The 22,825-nt window shown below is 36.5% G+C and overlaps 1 protein-coding gene across 1 annotated transcript in view; it reads right to left on the bottom strand.

The window, feature by feature from the left end:
- Nucleotides 1–22,825, bottom strand: part of LOC115524748 (UDP-glucuronosyltransferase 3A2-like) — a 45,922-nt gene that overhangs the window by 2,840 nt on the left and 20,257 nt on the right. The window contains exons 3-6 of the mRNA XM_030331362.2: nucleotides 13,661–13,769; nucleotides 7,608–8,139; nucleotides 1,757–1,988; nucleotides 219–438 (exon numbers count right to left, since the gene is read on the bottom strand). Coding sequence (XP_030187222.1) covers nucleotides 219–438; nucleotides 1,757–1,988; nucleotides 7,608–8,139; nucleotides 13,661–13,769 — 1,093 coding nt within the window. The remainder of the gene's footprint in view (nucleotides 1–218; nucleotides 439–1,756; nucleotides 1,989–7,607; nucleotides 8,140–13,660; nucleotides 13,770–22,825) is intronic.

Below are 22,825 nucleotides of genomic sequence, written 5' to 3'. Positions count from 1 at the left end.
GGTCACAGTCCTACTTATAGTTGAGTAGAACTCGTTCTCAATATCTAACCTAAATGCCTAGTCTTGCTCTCAAAGGTAACAGGTCAGATGTTAGCGTCACATACATATTCCGTGTCCTGGAAGTTCCAGCTGTTATTGCAAAAGTGTGCCACACAGCACCCTTCGTATTTGATGCCTTCATTCAGCCTAAGTGACCACAAGCCCAAAGAGCTCCATACCTCTTGTCTTCTATGACTTCCTTCATCTTCAGAGCCAATGTCTCTGCCTTGATCTGCTTTAACTGGATAGAGACACCAAACTTTTTGGCTTCTACTCGGACCACGTTTTCAGCCTGTTCTTTAAGGACAGGAATCGCTACCATGGGTACACCATGTTGGATGGCCTCCATTATGCTATTCATCCCACCATGAGTGACAAAAAGACGGATGCGTGGGTGAGCTGTTGTAAATCAGGAACAGAGCAGAATATTTCAGGGTGAAAATTTTCAGAACATCTGATAAAGTAGCAAGGGCAGAAAAAAATACAAAGAGATCTCAAATTATGTTGGAGAAACTGATATATTGATTTAGCTTAGGACACACTCAAGGGTGCATATTCCAAGATACAAGATTCTGGCCTTGTCTCTGTACAGAGATTCCTTAAAACAATCCATGTGGGAATAAGAACCCAAGGAAATCTGCAGAGAACAGTGCTTAGCAAGAAATAATCCTCCTCCCATATCCATCCTTTCATCCATCCATTCTTTTCTCTCAATGCTACATCTCTCTTGCGTCTCCCATCCCTGTTGTCTCTCTTGGTATCTCACTCTATCTCTGTTTCCATCTCTCCCTCTCCAGGTTTCACACTCTCTCTTTCACTGTCCATTCACTTCCCTGTTATCTGAAGTCTTAACACTTTCATTGACGACACATAATCATGTGACATTCATCAAACTTACACCTCATATGCTTTCTATTCAATTCCATAGGAAATCCTCTAAAGCAGAGAATGATGGACCACCCATCTCAGTATTTCCAGTTCCTGTGTGCTTACTCCACCCTTCTTTAGAGAAAACTAAAACAAGTGTTGATAACAAAGAGTTCATCTCCAACACTGCCTCTCAACGGGGATGTGCATCAGAATTTATTTGTGTTTCTTTGAAAATCAGAATCTTTTTACATACCCCATGCCTTCTGAAAAAAATGTGCAGAACCATCTAGCTCTCTGTTACCAGAGAATTTGTTGAACCAGGTAAAAACCTGAGAGGTTATTCAGCTTGACATTCAGATATTTTAGTACACTCTTCAGACAGTTAACAGAAACCTTGTGAAAGTATGAGTACATCTTTTGCAGCAAAGGAGGGTGAACCAGTAAGTGTGGGAGTGTGTTTCTACAATGGCATAAAGCCTAACAGGTGCTCAAGATGCCTGGAAAACACTGGTAGTATGGCCCTTGATATGTGTTCTCAGAGTCCGTAAACTGTCTTTGTATTTAGGCAATGTGGTTCAGTGCCAAATATGATAGGGTCAAAATAATGGCATGATAATATCACTTCTGACTGAAGGTATCAGGAATAGAAAGGAAGAAGAAAACATGGAAATTTTAGCCATTTGGGAAGTATACCTAATATCCCAAGAACTCCAACTGGCTGCTCCATTCCTACCCTCTAGACATTACCTTTAGCTACCATCTGCTCCTTCACAGGCTGCTGGGGTGCCTAGTAGAGCCCTAAAGTTACATAAATGGAAAGAGAGAAATAGATCTGGGTAGTCCTTACCCAAGAGGTCATTCTGAGGAAGCCAGTCCGCAATTTTCACATTTGCTGCCAATTTGACGTCTTTGGGCCACTTAGATAACTTACATTTCCATATCACACCTTGAGACAGATTAGCAAAGGCACTGTTCATCTCCATGAGAACTTCCTGGGACTGATAGTTGCTCACTATGGAGCCCAGGGCCACAAGGACAAAACCAGAGTCTCCAAACTTGCTGATGAAATTCTCAAATTCCTGGAGAGAAGTGAGAAAGGACAGGATGTGAACAAAGTTGTTTATGAAAGCCTAGACATTCATGAAATGAAAGTCAACTATTAACTGAATACGCCCTCCTGTCAGTACCTAGAGCTCACTGTCTTGAAATTGTTCTCATAGCCCTGGGAACAGCTCAGTGCACTCTTCACTGTGCTCGTATCCATTGTGTCTGGTGGCTTTGAAGTCATTTTTCTGAGATCTCAGGACACGCTATACCATATGAATACCTTCAATAATCACAAATGGATGTGTGGAGAGCCTTAGGTGTCCAGCCACTATCACAATAGCCCACATTGCACGTAAGGCACTTAACACATACTGTAGCACCAACACCTAGATTCAGAATGTTGATTTAACAATGTTTTAAGAAGAGGAAAGTACAGGGGGTGGAAACTTCTTTCTTCATTAACATCCTAGTTCTAGGGATACATGGTCACTTAGGAGTGTTCCAATGTCAGACCAGGGTGCTAGTGCCTGGGAGAGTGCCACTTGATGTCCTAGACCAGTAGGGGGCAGTAGGCCTTCTGGAAACTGAGGTAATGCTGGGAAAATATCTGTCATGTGTCTCCTTCATATGCTTACGAGCCATCTGTGTTTTCTTTGTTGACAGTTCTGGTAAGGTGTTCGGTCCATTTTTAAAATACTGGCTTTAATTGTTAAATTTTAATAGTTCTTTGTATATTGTGTATATGTGTGTGTGTGTTTATTTGAATATTTTGAATAATAGTTTTTAACAGATCTGTTCCAAACATTTGGTTGTGTTCTGTTCCTCCCCCTTTCATTCTCTTGATAATTCCTGCCCAGAAGAGAAATTTTAATTTCAACTTAGCACACTTATCAACTCTTTCTTTCATAGATCATGACTTAGGTTTTGCATTTAAAAAGTTTTCACCAAACCCTAGGTCCTCTAGATTCTTTTCTGATATCATATTCTAAAAGTTTCATACTTTGCACTTGCTTTTTATATTAAGGTTTACGGTCTGTTTTGAGTTAATTTTTTTGAATGTGTAGGATCTGAGGCTAATTAATTTTCTATGTAGTCAGATCATTTTTCCAGCACTGTTGGTTTTTGAAAGTCTGCTTTCTCTATACTATTGTCTTTACTCCTTTATGACACATCAGCCCACTAAATTTATGTGGGTCTATTTTGGCTTCTCTATTCTGTTACATTGACTTCTAATCTTTTGCCAATATCATACCATTTTGATTATTGTAGCTTTATAGTAAGTCATGAAGTTGACAATATCACTCCTCAAACTTTGTTCTTCATCTTCAATATTGTGTTGGCTGTTTAGGGTTTTTGCCTCTCCATGCAAATTTTAAAATTTTTTAATTAATATCCACAAAATAGTTGCAGAGGTTTTGATTGGGATTGCATTGAATGTATAGATCAATTTTCAAAGAACTAATATCTTGGCAATATTGAGTCTTCTTACCCATGAACATGGACTTACTCTCCATTTATTTAGTTCTTTAATTTCTTTCTTTCTTTAGAGTTTTATAGTTTTCCTCATTTAATCTTGTATATATACATATTTTTTATTTATTCCTAAGATCTCATTTTTGGTAGTGCTAATGTAAATAGTTTATTGTTTTTAATTTCATATTCCTCCATTCATTGCTGATATATAAGAAAAGGATGATTTTATACATTAAACTAGTATCCTGTGGCATTGCTCCAATTGCTTACTAATTCTAGGATTTTTTTATGACTTTTCAGATTTTCTAAATGGACCATCATGCCATCTGTGAACAAAACCACGTTATTTCCTCCTGTCTAATCTATATGCCTTTTACCTCCTTTTTTGTCTTATTGCTTTACTTAGGACCTCCAGTATGAGGCTAAAATGTGGCAGTGAGAAGACAAACTTGCATTCTACCTTGATACAGAGAAGTTTTTTATCCTGATGAAGTCCAATTTATGTATTTTTTTCCTTTGTTACTCATGCTTTGGTGTCACATCTACAAATTCATTGCCAAATCCAAGTCTTTGTAGATTTATCCCTTTCTTGTCTTCTAAGAATTTTATGGCTTTTAGCTCTTTATTTAGGCCATTGATCCATTTTGAGTTCATATTGGTATGTGGTGTGAGGAAGGCTCAAAATACATTCCCTTCAATGTGAACAAATATCCAATGGTCTCAGCACCATTTTCTGAAGAGAGTCTGAAGAGACTGCATTGGTTGTTTTTGGCATCCTTGTAAAAATGAATTAGTCACAGATGTATGAGTCATTCTTCTTTTTATTATTGCTTTGGTTATTCAGGGTCTCTTCATTTCCATATGCATTTGAAAACTGCCTTTTTCATCTATAAAAAAGGCCATTAAACTATTGATAAGGATTAGATCAAATCTGTAGATAATTTTCAGTAGTATTGCTCTTTTAACAATATTAAGTATCATAACCCATGATCTAGAGATATCTTTTTATTTATTTAGGTCTTTCTTAATTTCTCTCAGGAAATTTGTAGTGTCCAGTGAACATACATGTCTTTCACCTCCTCCGTTTAATTGGATGCTGTTGTAAGCAGAATAATTTACTTGATTTCATTTTCAGGTTGTTCCTAGCCAGTGTATGGAAACACAAGTCCTATTTCCATGTTGATATTTTCCCTGCAACTTTGCTAGATTTGTTTAACATCTACTAGTTTCTTTTTGGTGTGTGAAGTCTTTGGGATGTTCTATAGACAGACTTATGTCATATAAAAAAATGTAAGCTATTTTGACATTGTCCATTCCAATTTGGAATTTCTTTTTCTTGCCTACTTGCTCTGTCTATGGCATATTTAAGTAGCAGTGGGCATCTTAGACTACCGACCTGAGGCAGCACAATTTCTGTCTATCATAAAGAATATGATGTTAGCTGTGAGTGTTCCAGTAAATACTCTTTGTCATGTGAAGAAGTACCTTTTTTACCCTTAGTTTTGTTTTTATCATGAAAGGGTATTCATTTAGTCAAATATCTTTTCTGCATATATTGACATGATGTGTTTTTTTATTCCTTCCACTCTAATAATGTATTACATTGATTGATTTGTTATATTAAACCATTTATAAAATATTTTTACCTCCTGTGAACTTTTTGACTGAAGTCTATTTTGTGTGATATTAATTAGCATATATTATGCTATATAATATATAGCATATAATAATTCCTAGATTATTCTTAGGAAATTTTTTTTAATTTTTTTACGTTTATTTATTTTTGAAACAGAGAGACAGAGACAGAGTGCGAGCATAAGAGGGGCAGAAACAGAGAGACACAGAACCTGAAGCAGGCCCCAGGCTCTGAGCTGTCAGCACAGGGCCCAATGCGGGGCTCCAACTCACGAATGGTAAGATCATGACCTGAGTCGCAGTCACATGCTTAACCAAATGAGCCACCAGGCCCCCTAGGAAGTTTCTGATTTAATCCCCTAAAAATGAGCATGAATACAGTTTTGTCAATTCTTTATAACAGTTTCTCCATCCTTTTCATGGTTTGGTTGTTCCCAATTCCCAACCTATACCCCATTCTTCCATTGGGCTGTAATTGACTCCATCCAGCACTACACTGTTAGAACTACCATTCTGGGGGACCACTTAAAATCACCTTTACTATCTTTTGATAATTATAAGATTAATGTAAATCTATTATTTAAAACTGAAAAGAGCACAACATGACATTAGAATAGGAAGTTCCATGCTCTCATTCTGTACAGAAATATTTTAAAAATATTTTATTTGAAGTACTTAAAAGATAAAAATAACTAAAAACTGGGGCTCCTGGGTGGCGCAGTCGGTTAAGCGTCTGACTTCAGCCAGGTCACGATCTTGCGGTCCGTGAGTTGGAGCCCCGCGTCAGGCTCTGGGCTGATGGCTCGGAGCCTGGAGCCTGTTTCCGATTCTGTGTCTCCCTCTCTCTCTGCCCCTCCCCCGTTCATGCTCTGTCTCTCTCTGTCCCCAAAATAAATAAAAAACATTGAAAAAAATTTTTTTTTAAAAATAAATAAAAAAAATAAAAATAACTAAAAACTAACTGTACCCCAGGCAATTGTATAACCAGTCTCACCAAAGTTGGCAGATAGTTATGAAAACAACCTCTCACCAGAGGTTGACTAGACCCTCACCTTACTCCATACAAAAAACTCAACTCAAAATTGATTAAAGACTTAATCCTAAGACGGAAACGACAAAGCTCTTAGAAAAAAAACACAGGGTGAAACTTCATGGTATTGGTCTTGCTATTGATTTCAAAAATATAGCACAATAAACTGGAAAATGAAATATCAAAATCAAAAGAAACAAACACCAAAACAAACAACAAAACAAGTGAGACTACATTAAACTACAAAGCTTCTGCACAGCAAAGAAACAATCAACAGAGTAACAGAAGACCTACAGAATAGAAAACATTTATAAACCATAATCCTAAGAGATTAATCGCCAAAATGTATAAGAAAGGCTTACAATTCAATGGAGAAGAAAAAAGTCTTATAACTCTATTAAAAATAGATGGAGGACTTGAATAGACATTTATCCAAAGAAAACATGCCAAATGGCAAACAGAAATATGAAAAAAGTGCTCAACAACACTAGCCATCAGAGAAATACACATCAAAACCACAATGAGTTATTAATTCACAAATATTGGTAGTTATTTTTAAAAATCAGAAGACAACTAGTGTTAAAGATATGGAGAAATAACAACCCTTACATACTGTGGTTGGGAATGAAAAATGTCAAAGACACTAAGGACAATAGTATGGAAATTTCCCCACAAATTAAAAACAGAAAATGGAAATCAAGATCTCAAAGAGATGTCTGTATTCCCATATTCACGGAAGCACTATTCACAATAAGCAAGATATGGAAACAAACAAAATATTCATTAAAGATGAATGGTTGAAGAAATTGTGAGATATATATATGTATATATATATTCCATTATATATATAATATATATATTCTTTAAAAAATACTACATATTTTTTAAAAGTTCTCTATATTCTTTAAAAAAACAATACTTATATTCTTTAAAAAAGAATACTATATGTTCTTTTAAGAAGAATATTATGTATTCTTTAAAAAAGAAGAAAATTTTGCAATATGGGAAAACATGGGTGAAACTTAAAGATATTATGATAAGTGACATAAGCCAGATAAGCAAATACTGCATGAGTTAACTTATCTGAAGCATTTAAAATATTCAAATTCATAAAATGAAAAGTGGCAGCTGGTTTCCAAGGTTTAGGGTTTAAGAGAAAAGGGTAGCTATTATTCAATGGAGAAAGAATTACAGATAAGTGAGATAAATAAGGTCTAGAGATCTGAGATCCAATATGGTACCTACAGTAAATAATTATGTATTGTATGGTTAAAATTTTGATAAGGGGCTAGATCTCATATTAAGTGTTTTTACCCAAATAATATAAAATTTAAAATAGAATAAATAGAATAGAAAAATAAAAATTAAAAAATTAAAAAAATAAAAATTTACATTTAGGTGTTTTGTTTGTCTCATCCTACTTCACTCCCAGTTCCCACTGGCAGGGAAGCCACCAACTCTGCACTGAAGAGCTCTGCATGAAGTCGCTATTGAACACTAAGGTTTTACTTACTTGTGGTACTGGTTTAACAGGTCTGGCCATTAAGCCTCCAACATACACAGTGTTGGGAAGCAGGGGCCTAGCAAATTCAAGGGCAAAGTCAGAGTTAACAAACCACAGCTCTGCTTTCTTTAAAAGATGAGACAAAACTGGCCTGGAGCCTTCCGGGAAATGTTCCTTGATGGTGTTCTCAATGGTAGAATGGATTTGCCTTTGCTTTATGGAGAAATCAAAGACCATCAGAAAATTCCTCACTCTGTCCCAGAAGTCCATGTGGTCGGTGAGCAAGGAACGGAATAATGGAACATAAGACACAGGACTTGGTAGCCCATGGTCTACACTTCCAAATTGGGTAGGAAGAATTGACACAAATGGCTTCCCAAGCTTCTCAGCAATGAGGAAAGAACAGAAGTCAAATGCTTCAACAAATACCAAGTCAAAGTTCTCATTTTTTAAGAAATCCATGATATCACCTCTCCTTAGCAAATCACTGCATCGAATTCCCAGTTGTTTCATTAATGATACAAAGTTGTCAAATGCATCCCTGTAAAAACAAAAACAAACAAACAAACAAAAAACTAAAGACAAATATTCATTGGAGGTGTTATTTTCACAATATTTTACCACCCACCCATTTTACCAGTGTCCAATGAATACTCTGCTCTGATCACTCTGCTCCAGGTGTTTCTGCCTCCTGAAATGTTCTCACCTCCTCCCCTCCCCTTTCTCTGGCCAATCCATATGCACCCACTATCAGAGCTAATTCAAGATCCTTCTGCTTTGAAAGCATTCCCTACACTAGCAGAATTTAGAGTTTCATTTCTAGTTGATACATTCTTTTTTTTTTACTATGAAATTTATTGTCAAATTGGTTTCCATACAACACCCAGTGCTCATCCCAACAGGTGCCCTCCTCAATGCCCATCACCCACTTTCCCCTCCCCTCCACCCCCCATCAACCCTCAGTTTATTCTCAATATTTAAGAGTCTCTTATGGTTTTCCTCCTTCCCTCTCTGTAACTCTTTTTTTTCCCCTTCTCCTCCCTCCTGGTCTTCTGTTGAGTTTCTCAGGATCCACATATGAGTGAAAACATATGGTATCTGTCTTTCTCTGCCTGACTTATTTCACTTAGCATAACACTCTCCAATTCCATCCACGTTGCTACAAATGACCAGATTTCATTCTTTCTCATTGCCAATTCATATTCCATTGTATACATAAACCACATCTTCTTTATCCATTCGTCAGTTGATGGACATTTAGGCTCCTTCCATAATCTGGCTATTGTTGAAAGTGCTGCTATAAACAATGGGGTACAAGTACCCCTATGCATCAGCACTCCTGTATCCCTTGGGTAAATTCCCAGCAGTGCTATCGCTGGGTCATAGGGTAGATCTATTTTTAATTTTTTGAGGAACCTCCACACTGTTTTCCAGATCAGCTGCACCAGTTTGCATTCCCACCAACAGTACAAGAGGGTTCCCATTGCTTCACATCCTCTCCAGCATCTATAGTCTCCTGATTTGTTCATTTTAGCCACTCTGACTGGCGTGAGGTGATATCTCAATGTGGTTTTGATTTGTATTTCCCTGATGAAGAGTGACATTGAGCATCGTTTCATGTGCCTGTTGGCCATCTGGATGTCTTTTATTTCTGATTTTATTTTTTATTTTTATTTATTTATTTTATTTTTTTACATATCGTTTCTTTCATTTAATATTATATATTAAACATTTTCTATAATTGTTTTAATTTTCTTCTTTATTTTTAAAAATTTACATCCAAATTAGTTAGCATATAGTGAAACAATGATTTCAGGAAGAGATTCCTTAGTGCCCCTTACCCATTTAGCCCACCTCCCCTCCCTCAACCCCTCCAGCAACCCTCAGTTTGTTCTCCATATTTATGAGTCTCTTCTGTTTGGATACTAGCCCTTTACCCAATATGTCATTTGCAAATATCTTTTACCATTCCATCGGTTGCCTTTTAGTTTTGTTGATTGTTTCCTTTGCAGTGCAGAAGTTTTTTATCTTGAATGAGGTCCCAATAGTTCATTTTTTCTTTTAATTCCCTTGCCTTTGGGGATGTGTAAAGTAAGAAATTGCTGCGGCTGAGGTCTGAGAGCTTTTTCTTGCTTTCATCTCTAGGGTTTTGATGGTTTCCTGTCTCACATTCAGGTCCTTCATCCATTTTGAATTTATTTTTCTGAATGATGTAAGAAAGTGGTCTAGTTTCATTCTTCTGCATGTTGCTGTCCAGATCTCCCAGCACCATTTGTTAAAGAGACTGTCTTTTATCCATTGGATATTCTTTCCTGTTTTGTCAAAGATTAGTTGGCCATACATTTGTGAGTCCAATTCTGGAGTCTCTATTCTATTCCATTGGTCTATGTGTTTGTTTTTGTGCCAATACCATGCTGTCTTAATGATGACAGCTTTGTAGTAGAGACTAAAGTCTGGGATTGTGATGCCTCCTGCTTTGGTTTTCTTTCTCAATATTATTTTGGCTATTTGGGGTCTTTTGTGGTTCCATACAAACTTTAGGATTGCTTGTTCTAGCTTCGAGAAGAACGCTGGTGCAATTTTGTTTCGGATTGCATTAGATGTGTAGATTGCTTTGGGTAGTGTTGACATTTTAACAATATTTACTCTCCAATCCATGAGAAAGGAATGTTTTTCCATTTCTTTATATCTTCTTCAATTTCCTTCATAAGCTTTCTATAGTTTTCAGCATACAGATCTTTTACATCTTTGGTTAGATTTATCCCTAGGTATTTTATGCTTCTTGGTGCAATTGTGAATGGGATCAGTTTCTTTATGTGTCTTTCTGTTGCTTCATTGTTAGTGTATAAGAATGCAACTGATTTCTGTACATTAATTTTGTATCCTGTGACTTTTCTGAATTCATGTATCAGTTCTAGCAGCTTTTTGGTGGAATCTTTCGGGTTTTCCATGTAGAGTAGCATGTCATCTGTGAAAAATGAAAGTTTGACTTCTTTACCGATTTGGATACGTATTTATTTCGTTTTTTTTTTGTCTGATTGCTGATGCCAGCACTTCCAACACTATGTTAAACAACAGTGGTGAAAGTAGACATCTCTGTCGTGTTCCTGAGGAAAGTTCTCATTTTTTCCCCATTGAGGATGATATTGGCTATGGGCTTTTCATAAATGGCTTTTATGATGCTTAAGTATGTTCCTTCTATCCCGACTTTCTCAAGGGTTTTTATTAAGAAAGGATGCTAAGTTTTGTCAAATGCTTCTTCTGCACTGATTGACAGGATCATACGGTTCTTTTCTTTTCTTTTATTAATGTGATGTATCACACTGATTTATTTGTGAATGTTGAACCCCCCCTGCAGCCCAGGAATGAATCCCACTTGATCATGGTGAATAATTCTTTTTATATACTGTTGAATTCGATTTGCTAGTATCTTATTGAGAATTTTTGCATCCATATTCATCAGGGATATTGGCCTGTAGTTCTCTTTTTTTGCTGGGTCTCTGTCTGATTTAGGAATCAAAGTAATGCTGGCATCAAAGAATGAGTCTGGAAGCTTTCCTTCCCTTTCTATTTTTTGGAACAGCTTGAGAATAGGTATTATCTCTGCTTTAAAGGTCTGGTAGAATTCCCCAGGGAAGCCATCTGGTCCTGGACTCTTATTTGTTGGGAGATTTTTGATAACTGATTCAATTTCCTCGCTGGTTATGGGTCTGTTCAAATTTTCTAGTTCTTCCTGTTTGAGTTTTGGAAGAGTGTGGGTGTTTAGGAATTTGTCCATTCCTTCCAGGTTGTCCAGTTTGTTGGCATATAGTTTTTCATAGTATTCCCTGATCATTTCTTGTATCTCTGAAGGATTGGTTGTAATAATTCCATTTTCATTCATGATTTTATCAATTTGGGTCCTCTCCCTTTTCTTTTTGAGAAGCCTGGCTAGAGGTTTATCAATTTTGTTTATTTTTTCAAACAAACAACTCTTGGTTTCATTGATCTGCTCTACTGTTTTTTTAGATTCTATATTGTTTATTTCTGCTCTGATCTTTATTATTTCTCTTCTTCTGCTGGGTTTGGGGTGTCTTTGCTGTTCTGCTTCTATTTCCTTTAGGTGTGGTGCTCTCTTTAACTTTCATTTGTATACTGACTTTTTATCAGTGACTGTCCTGTTTCCTAAGTGAACTGTAGAAATAACTTCATGACATCAATATTCATGATATAGCCCTTTTAGTTGAAATTGAGAATAGCCTGAATTTGGTAGATTGCCTCACACAAGGAACTTTCTGATGGCAATATTTGAATTCTAATTCTAAGCTGAACATGAGATTTACGTCTTCCTACCAGAAAAGATTAACATTTAAAACAAACAAAAATAAAAGCCTTTGTGAAGCTAACTACTATCCTTTCCACTTCATACCCAGCTGGAGTATTCATAAAAGTTCATGCTAAAATTTTACCAATATCTATTAAGACTCTGGTCTATGGCACTGTTCCAGGAACCATTCTGCTTCAATGTTTTTGCATCAGTGTCTGCAAGGAAAATGATCCTTTTTATACAGCATAGGGACAAATAGATGAGAATGTTCCTGACCAGAGGTTACAGGTACAAGTACTTTGGTGACCCATGGGCCTACCATTTGAATGAAGAACTAAGAGAATCAATGGCCTGGCCAACCTGTAACCTGTACAACACTACACTATGTCAGCCCACTGAAAGAAAGCCCACAGGTGAGAACTCATTGGCAATATGCAGATCTACACCTGGGGGTTAAAATCAACTTCATGTGATAACAGGTGATTAGCTGAAATTATTCTCTATTATATTTTAAGTGATTTTACCCGAACAGTGCTGCTAATTATTGGTGACAAATTTAAAATGTGAAGTACAAATTCCTTAAAAGTAGAACATTAATCATGTCAGAAATTAAGTTAATTAAAAAATATAGGAAAGCACTGTGCTTGGTATATTATACCATATGTGACGTGTATATAAAACCAGCCTTCAGGGCGGCAGGGTGGCTCAGTCGGTTAAGCGTCCGACTTCAGCACAGGTCATGATCTCACGTTCTGTGAGTTGCAGCCCCGTGTCAGGCTCTGTGCTGACAGCTCAGAGCCTGGAGCCTGCTTCGGATTCTGTGTCTCCCTATCTCTCTGCTCCTCCCCTGCTCTCACTGTCTCTCTCTTTCTCAAAAATAAAATAAACATTAAAAAAAAAAACGGCCTTCAAGGTAATCAGTTTAAGGAAGAAGAGATGAGATACAGAATTTAAAAATGTATCAATAACAAGATAAGATGATATAGACAAAATTTCAAATCAGTACTTTAGATCAGATCTCTTATATATGAGAAAATTTGGAGTCTAGTTTGACTAAGGAAAATGACTTTATAAAAAAGCCATATTTTATGACCACCTACTAGCAAACAGAATTTCTAAGGAAGAAGGGGGATGGACATTAAGCCACTGTATTAAGCAAGTAAGGAATGAATTTGTGTCTTCCCCTCTGATGTCAAACATGAAGAACTTTCTATACATTCTAGGTAATGGCAAAGCTCTCAGGTTACTCACTCATTGTGTATCACCAAGATATTTGGTTTCTTAAATGAGTTTAAAAGACACTGGTTTGAGGTATAAGAAATCAATATTCATAAGCATTTTTCTATTCTTGAATTTATGGGAGGAAGTGGGAGGAAAAATAAGTATAATATGGCGACTCCCATTTGCATACCAACAATGAGAAATTAAATTTCTATCCACCATCTGTGTGGTGGAGAATATGCAAACACTGTAGGTGAAGTGTTGCCAGGAAGATCCAAAAGGAACAATCCCCCTCATATACAGAAATGCATTCCTACTTTCAGTGGAAGAGGCACACTACACAGACTGAATAATTGCGAGTAAAAATTCATCTACTCCATTTATCCTCTGCCCCCTGTCATTGATCTCCCCATCTATCCATTCATCCATTCATCTATCCATTGCTCTTAAACTCACTCCAAGTATCTATGTATCCAACCATTCATTTAAATCACTAAAACGGTAAGTCTTTCAAGCAGAGAATAAAAGAAATTACCTGCCATGCAAAGTTTCTGTCACAAGGAAATCAAAACATTTCTTGAATTCTTTTTTATGATCTTCAGGTCGAAGCCAACTGATAACTTCATACGATGTTTCACCCTTTTCTTAAAAAAGAGGATAAAAAATAAAACACCAATAGGAAAATTTTTAATTATGCCATACAACCCAAATTAACATTCGCATGAGGATATCATGGTTTATTTATTCCAATTATTGTAAATATTTTCAAATGTTCCCTTACTGAACTTCTATTTTGTATGGTTTTTTTCTGCTTTCTCATTTCTTCAATCACACAACCTGCCAATATTTATTGATAACCTGTTAATAGGTTTAGACACTTTTATTCATTTTAAAGTACTTCAAGATTCTATTAAAAGTTTTCACATAAAGGTATAACTATTCATCATTTTATAGGTGAGAAAACAGAGATGAAAGGAGTGCCAGATAATTTGTCAGGATTGCACGTATAGTGAATGGCATACCTTATATTTAAATACAGACCTTATTTTATACCCGTTCCCCTGTCATTTATCACTTAGAAAAAGAAATCATTTTCATTAAAATTAAAAGTGAAACATGCAGAGGTTTTTCATTCTACCAAAAAATACCAATGCCTAAATTAAAAATTTAGTCTTCTAAATTAAAAATTGCAGTTAAAAATTGCAGTCTTCTGCAGCCCTACTTACCATCCTGGCATTTTCCCCATAACTCCTGTGTAATAAAAAGTCTAACACCATTTTTGAAGTTAGACTGCTGACAGCTTTCAAGCTTCATCTCTCCCTTAACCTTCCGTGACATATCCTGAAAAACTTAGAGGAAAGACTCAACATGCCCTCCCTTGTGTGACCAAGATTTTCAAGCCAAGCAGGCCAGACCCACGTTAGGGGGATCCTCACCTCCATCCCACTCAGAAGCTTCCACAATTGGCATTTAGAGACAAAAGTATGGGTTTAGTCTTTACATGGTCTTGATTATGTGTCTCACACAAACCTATTTTCTGTATCAGATTGGATTGTGTTTCTGGATTCCAGCATGAGCTGTGATTGACACTAGGCTAGGTAGAATTCTGTGACTGTGTGTCGCAGTCAGGTATTGCCCCCTTAAGAATGGTCCTCCAGAGTAGAACTGATAGCAATTTACAAGTGCACTGAATGATGTAAAGAAGGGTAGTTACCAAGTGGTATGATGAGATCGATACCTGCAAAAGTAGATGGTGTGCTAGAACCTTAGAAAATGACTTTTCTGCTGCTGCTGATTATCTTGCAGCTAGAGGAAAATCTTGATTAACACAGTAATAGAGAAAAAGACTGATAACAGGCCCATGGAGTTATTTCAAGGAGTTAGTTCGAATTAATTTCACATGTCTCAAAATTATCCATGGGGAGACCCCTAACTTTGATGATACTAATGGGGATATTCTGAAGAAGAAGCTTATATATATATATATATATATATATATATATATATATAGAGGCAGGTTATAACAGATACTTCCCCAAAATACATCTAATAACAACCAAAAGAAAGAGGAAAGAGAGGAGATGGGCAGGGTGGGAGAGTCAGGAAAGAAAACAGAGTTCTGTTTTGATACGTGTGGGAATCTAACATTACTTTAAAAAATTTACAACTGATAAAGGGCACAAGTTGCTTTTGTACCTCTCTGTCAGAACTTCCAAATGAATTTTAACATTGGATGAGATGAAACAATGACAAAGATTAGTGAGATTAGTGTTCTTAATCAATACTGGGGCAAAAATAACAGATATAATGATTATATTTTCTATATTTATGTAGATATTCCTGTATTACTAGGAGTCAAAAGTATTAGATACAAGACAAATTTCCATGCCCTGTCTTAACTACTGGGATAAAATATCCCATAGTCATAGCAACCATCTTTTACATCATCTACTAATAGTTATTGTTGTCTTATGTAACATGTCATAAATTAAAATAATATTAGAGTTCTGGCACTTATAGTCAGCTTCACAAAAAAGGACGTGTTTGGATCTGTCCAACATATTAACCTTTAAATACAACCCAATACATATTGAAACAGTGGCTTTAAGGATGAAATCCCATTATAAAAGATCTATTAAGCAAAGGAGAGATTATCTACACTGCTTTTCCATTTAATAGCTTAATTTAGATTAATTCATAAACCTGAAAAGAATTTATGATACCTTGCAGAACATTACTATAACATTATTGCAGTGATGCATCATATTAAGCCTGCTCCCCATCTCCAATATTACTGAAATTGCTGACTCTATCTAAGTAGTAATAGATACTTTGCAAGCATAGATTTGTTAGTATGTTCTGATCCTATTTCAACAAGATCTCAGCTGCAGAGATCTCCTTCATCTTCTCCTTCATCTTTGAAGGATACAAATCACTTGTACTGACTTCTCATGGACTACCTCAACAGCCTTGCTCATAAGCTTTGCTGGCAAGATCTTAACCACATTCACCTTTCTCCAGGAGCACGTGTATGACACTATATTGTGGACAACTTTTGTAGAGATTCATTGAACACACTCATTCAAGACACAAAAATTCACATAGAGGCTCACAAAGAGGGATGTGCCGCTGCCTTACACAAAGCAGAAGCTACAGCACCTCAGGTGATTCCTAAGAAGAATTATTTGTTCAGTGGAAGACTTTCCAACCCTGACACTGTCAAGAAAGTACTCCTGTGGTCCACTTTGAGCACATATGTATAAAAAGCTTTCCTGGACACACATTCAAACAGAAACTGGTGAAAATTCTCTTTTATATTCACACACACACATATTCAACATCATATGTATATATATAATTTTGTAAAAAAAAAAAAAAAGGTCAAAAGATAGTAGGAAAATTTCTGGGAAGATGGTAGAGCAACAGGAATCTGCCTCCCCTAATTAAATAAAAATTGAACTAGAAGACTCGGTCTAGAGTATCTATTTTGAAGAGTTGCAGTAACTTCTAGGGCAGGTTTTCAATGTAAATTGCAGATAATTTTACTCAATTTCAGTTATTTCAGCTTTTATCACAGTAGCAACTATCCATCCCCTGTCCCCATCACATGGCAAGCACCTATACATGTGTTCACAAAGCAGCATGCACAGAGGTTTCAAGAACCAGAGTGGACCAAAAAAAAAAAAAAAAAAAAAAAAAAAAACCAAAATCCAAATATCACGTATCTGGGTTCTGATTGCTGCTTGCTGCTCTAATCACAGAAGTGCAGACAAAGAAGTAGGCAGCAAAGTCTTTGCTGTCCCTACACCTATTGTTGCAACCATCTCCCCCCTCTGGCTGAATGGACTTCAAGGGATCTTAAAAGGCTGATGACCTTTTTTTCTCCCTCATTTTTCTGTTTTTCCCTTATGCAAGACAGATATTAAAGGCTAGAACATTGGAAAACAACTACATAAACCAGGAACATTAGAAGAAAGTGTCCACTTATGACCAGGAAAAGGTCCAGAAAATACCTGAGGACATTGAAATCTACATCTTAGATTGATCTTTTCCACAACAGCAGGATAAAACAATCAAAAAAATTAATAAACAAAACGAATAACAAAAATCTGCAGACCCTGGGGAAGGGAGGAAAGTCTCATCTCCAGATTCAACACATGGTTAGATTCAAATATTCAGTCTTCTACAAAAATCACAAGACACACCAAGAAGCTGAAAACAAAAGCCTATTCAGAGGAAAATAATAAATCAACAGAAACTGTTCTTGAGAAAAACCTGATGGTAGATATACCAGACAATGACTTTAAAATCACTGCCTTAAAGATTCTCAGAGAACTAAAGCAAGATGTGGGGAAGGCAGAAGAAAAAAAATGTGTGCAAAATAAAAATGTCAATAAAGGGATAGAAAATCAAAAAAGAAGCTAAAAATGAATTCTAGAAATGAAAAATACAACTAACGTGATGAAAATTTCACTAGAGGCATTCAAAGGCAGATTTGAGGCAAAAGAAATTAACAGTGAACCTAAAGAGAAGATAATGGAAATGATAGAGGCTGGAGAGCAGTAAAGTTAAGACTGAAAACAAGACAACATAGCCTAAGGATCCAACATATGCACTGTGGATGCTCAGAAGGAGAAGAAAGAAAGAAAGGGATAGAGAGAATATTTCAGCTATGATCTCCCAAATCTCCCAAATTGGATGAAAGATGTGAATATAAACATCCAAGCTCATCAACTCCAAGAAAAATGAGCTCAGACACATAGTCGAGACACATTATAATCAAATTTAGAAAGATAAAAAGAGAATATTAAAAGCAGCAAGAGAAAAGTGACTCATCACATACAAGTGATTGTCAATGAGATTATCAATAGATTTCTAATCAGAAACTTTAGAGACCAGAAGTCAGCAGGCCAATACATTCAAAGTGGTAAAATAAAAGAATGGCCAAAAAAAAAAATTCTATATCTGGCAACACTGTCCCTCAAAAGTGAGGGGAAAATCAAAACATTCCCAAATAAACAAAACCTAAGGAAACTTGCTACTACTAGGCCCACACTGAGAGAAATGCTCAAGGGAGTCCTCCAGGGAAAAAACAAAAGGACACCAGATACTAACTCAAAGGTGAATGAAAAATAAATATTTTAATAAAGGTAACTGCATAGAAAAATATAAACTTAGTATTATAGCAACAGTTTCTAACTACTTTTGGTTTCTACATGATTAAAGAAACTAGTCCGTTTTTTTAAAACAAATCATTGATTTAAAAACAAGTATTACTTAAACTTTGTAACGCCAATCAAGTTTTCTATATAATTTAATGTACTAATTCATTTAAATTAATGAAAGTTTATGTCTGGGGGCACACAATGTACAAAAAGATATATTTGTGATGTCAACAACCCAAGAGGGTGACCATGAACAACACATTACAGGAGCAGAATTTTTGAATGTTATTAAACTTGAACTTCTATAAATTATAATGAATGACACAGATTTAGCAGGTTAAATGAAATCCCCAAGATAACACACGCAAAAAATAGCTATAGAATATACAAAAGGAAATGACAAAGGGATTTAAAATTTTCACAACAAAGAATCAACTAAACACAAAAGAAACAGTAATACAGAAAGTGAGGAACAAAAAACCTGCAAGGCATATAGAAAACAAATAGAAAAATGACAGAAGTCTCTCCTCATCAGTAAGTACTTCAAATGGACATGCATGAAACTCCCATATCAAAAGACAGACTTTGGGTAAAAACACATGATCCAATTGTAATAGCATTGTTTGGTGACAGGTGGTAGCTACACGTGTGGTGAGCATAGCATAACATATACATATGCATTTGGCAAATCACTATGTCAGACATCTGAAACTAGTGTCACATTGTGTATCAACTATACTTCAATAAAAAATAATAGAGGAGCCAAGATGATGGAACAACATGGAAGATTTTTGTGGGTCTCTCGTCTATGAAATACAGCCAGACCAACAGTAAACCATCTTACACACCTAGAGAACTGATTGGAAGATTAACACAACAATCTGCACAACCTGAACCACAGAATTCAGCAGGTACATGACACAAAGAGCTGAACTTGGAGAGCAAGAAGCCCCAAAAGGTAGGGAACCCCTTTTGCAGGCAGAGAGAGGATGGAGACTGGGACGGAGGGGAGATACAGGAAAAACACCCGTCTCCAAAAGCAGCTGGAGAGAAAGTGGAAAATTGGAAACAACCCCAGGGACTAAACTAAAAAGGGAGAAAGGAGAAAGGAAAGGATTTAAATTCCATTAAGACTGTAAACAAGGGGAGCACAAAGTCTGCAACTCCACAGCTTGATACCTGGCAGTACTCTGATGGGAAGGGCGAATCCCCAGGAACAGAGTGGGGTCCAGGAGGTTCTTGGGCCACATGAGGAAAAGCAGTTTCACTGCTAAAAGGACATTTTGTAGAAACTGTTGAGGCCACCTGTTCCCAGCAGACCCCAGAAAACGGCCACATTGGCTGGTGCTGGAACAAGGTTGTTAAGGGTGAAGCCTGGTGCCTGATGTGCACTGTGATTTTCCATAATCCCTGAATCACTGCTGCTACACTATCTCGAGAACTTTTTCTGAGGCAGGATGGCACCTGGCCGCAGTCTTTGGGCACAGGCAGCAGCAGGGTCCAGCAAGTATTCCTGGGTGCAGCTGACATTCGGCCGTTGTGAGGTGAGACCCTCCTGTAGAGGGGTGGAATGGGTCAAAGCCAAGGTCTTTCACAATAAGGGGCCAGGGAAAACAGCTGCATCTGAGATAAAACTCTGGAGAGAGATACTGCCTGGGGCTTGGTCATGGACAGTAAAGAAGCAGGCAGTGGACCAAAGCTGAAGACAGAGGATGGGTGCATGATTGCTGGCTGGGGAGAACAGAATTCCGACACTAGAGACTGGGTAATGGGGTGACACCATTTTCACTGCTCCCACGCATGTGCATATGCACCTATGAGTGCCACAACACTCCACCCCAGTAGGCTAGTAGCACCATTTAGTGGAAAATGAGGCCATTACACTAAGCCCCGCCCAACTGGGCCAACCTTGCTCTTGAAGAACACAAGTCTCACCGCCTGCTTAGTGTGTGGACTATAAAGTGCTTCATAGTCTGACTTCTAGCAGAAAACGAAGTAATTTCAGTCCTATTTCAGTCTGTTAGCACATCCATCTATTCAATTTTCTTTCCTTTTTTTTTCTTTTTCACTTCTTTTCTTTTTCTTGAATACAGAAAGAGAAAAATTCATTTTTAATTTTTATTAAACACATTTTTGTTTAACTTTTTTACTATATTTTTTACTTTTGTGTAAATTTTTTCAAATTCTATTTTACTTCCATCATATTACTTTACTCTACTTCAGTGTATTCACTTTATCAAATTTTCAAATGATTTCCTTTTTTCTTATTCTTTTTTCTCTTATTCATTTCTTTTCTTTCTCTTGAATACAGAAAGAGAAAAAATTCATTTTATTTTCAATCTCTATTAAAAATATTTTTCTTTAATTTTTTCACTATATTTTTTACTATTATGTAAATTTTTTCATTCTATTTTACTCCCAACATTTCATTTTAGTCTACTTCAGTGTATTCAATTTTTCAATTTCTCAAACAATTTCCTTTTTTCCTCCCCCACCTTTTTTCTCTAATCTATCAAACCACTTTCAACACCCAGACCAAACACACCTAGGATCTAGTATCATTTATTCAATTTTTGTGTGTGTGTGTTTTCAATTTTTTAATTTTAATATTTCTTTAATATTATATTTTTTTAATTTCAATTTTTCTGCCTCATTACTTCCTTTTCTCCCTTCAAAATGACGCAATGAAGGAATTCACCCCAAAAGAAAGAGCACAAAGAAACGACAGCCAGGGATTTAACCAACACAGACACAAGCAAGATGTCTGAACCAGAATTTAGAATTACCATAATAAGAATACTAGCTGGACTCAAAAATAGATTAGAATCCCTTCCTGCAGAGATAAAAGAAGTAAAAAATAGCCAGAATGAAATTAAAAATGCTATAAACGAGCTGCAAACACGGATGGATGCAGCAGCACCAAGGATGGATGAGGCAGAACAGAGAATCAGTGATACAGAGAACAAACTTATAGAGAATAATGAAGCAGAAAAAAAGAGGGAAATTAAGACAAAAGAGCACGATTTAAGAATTAGAGAAATCAGTGACTCATTAAAAAGGAACAACATCAGAATCATAGGGGTCCCAGAGGAGGAAGAGAGAGAAAAAGGGGTAGAAGGGTTATGTGAGCAAATAATAGCAGGAAACTTTCCTAACTTGGAGAAAGACACAGACATCAAAATCCAGGAAGCACAGAGGACTCCCATTAGATTCAACAAAAACCGACCATTAGTAAGGCATAGCGTAGTCAAATTCACAAAATACTCAAGCAAGGAGAGAATCATGAAAGCAGCAAGGGAAAAAAAGTCCCTAACCTACAAGGGAAGACAGATCAGGTTTGCAGCAGACTTATCCACAGAAACTTGGCAGGCCAGAAAGGAGTGGCGGGTTATATTCAGTGTGCTGAATCAGAAACATGCAGCCAAGAATTCTTTATCCAGCAAGGCTGTCATTCAAAATAGAAGGAGAGATAAAAACTTTCCCAGACAAACAAAAATTAAAGGAGTTTGTGACCACTAAACCACCCTGCAAGAAATTTTAAGGGGGACTCTCTCAGGGGGAGAAAAGATGAAAATACATACACACACACACACACACACACACACACACACACAGAGCAGCAAAAGATTAGAAAGGACCAGAGAACACCACCAGAAACTCCAACTTTACAAGCATCATAATGGCAATAAATTCATACTTTCAGTACTCACTCTAAACGTCAATGGACTCAATGCTCCAATCAAAAGACATAGCGTAACAGAATGGATAAGAAAACAAGACCCGTCTCCCATCTATATGCTGTATACTAGAGACCCACTTTAGACCTAAAGACACCTACAGATTGAAAATAAGGGGATGGAGAAGCAGCTATCATGCTAATGGTCAACAAAAGAAAGCTGGAGTAGCCATACTTTTATCAGACAATCTAGACTTTAAAATAAAGACTGCATCAAGAGATGGCAGAAGGGCATTATATCATAATCAAGGGGTCTATCCACCAAGAAGACCTAACAATTGTAAACATTTATGTGCCAAATGTGGCAGCACCCAAATATATAAATCAATTAATCACAAACATAAAGAAACTCATCGATAGTAATACCATAATAGTAGGAGACTTCAACGCCCCACTCACAGCAATGGACAAATCATCTAATCAAAAAATCAACAAGGAAACAATGCCTTTGAATGACACCCTGGACTAGATGGACTTCACAGATATATTCAGGACATTTCATCCTAAAGCAGAGGAATATACATTCTTCTCCAATGCACATGGAACATTCTCCAGAATAGACCACATACTGGGACACAAATCAGCCCTAAGTAAATACAAAAAGATCGACATCATACCATGCATATTTTCAGACCACAATGCTATGAAACTCGAAATCAACCACAACAAAAAATTTGGAAAAGTAACAAATACTTGGAAACTGAAGAACATGCTACTGAAGAATGAATGGGCTAACCACGAAGTTAAAGAGGAAATTGAAAAGTATATGGAAGCCAATTAAAATGATAACACCACAACC

Source organism: Lynx canadensis, chromosome A1, assembly GCF_007474595.2.
Source record: "Lynx canadensis isolate LIC74 chromosome A1, mLynCan4.pri.v2, whole genome shotgun sequence".
In the NCBI taxonomy this organism is placed as follows: domain Eukaryota; kingdom Metazoa; phylum Chordata; class Mammalia; order Carnivora; family Felidae; genus Lynx; species Lynx canadensis.
This window is presented reverse-complemented; position numbering and strand designations above follow the sequence as displayed.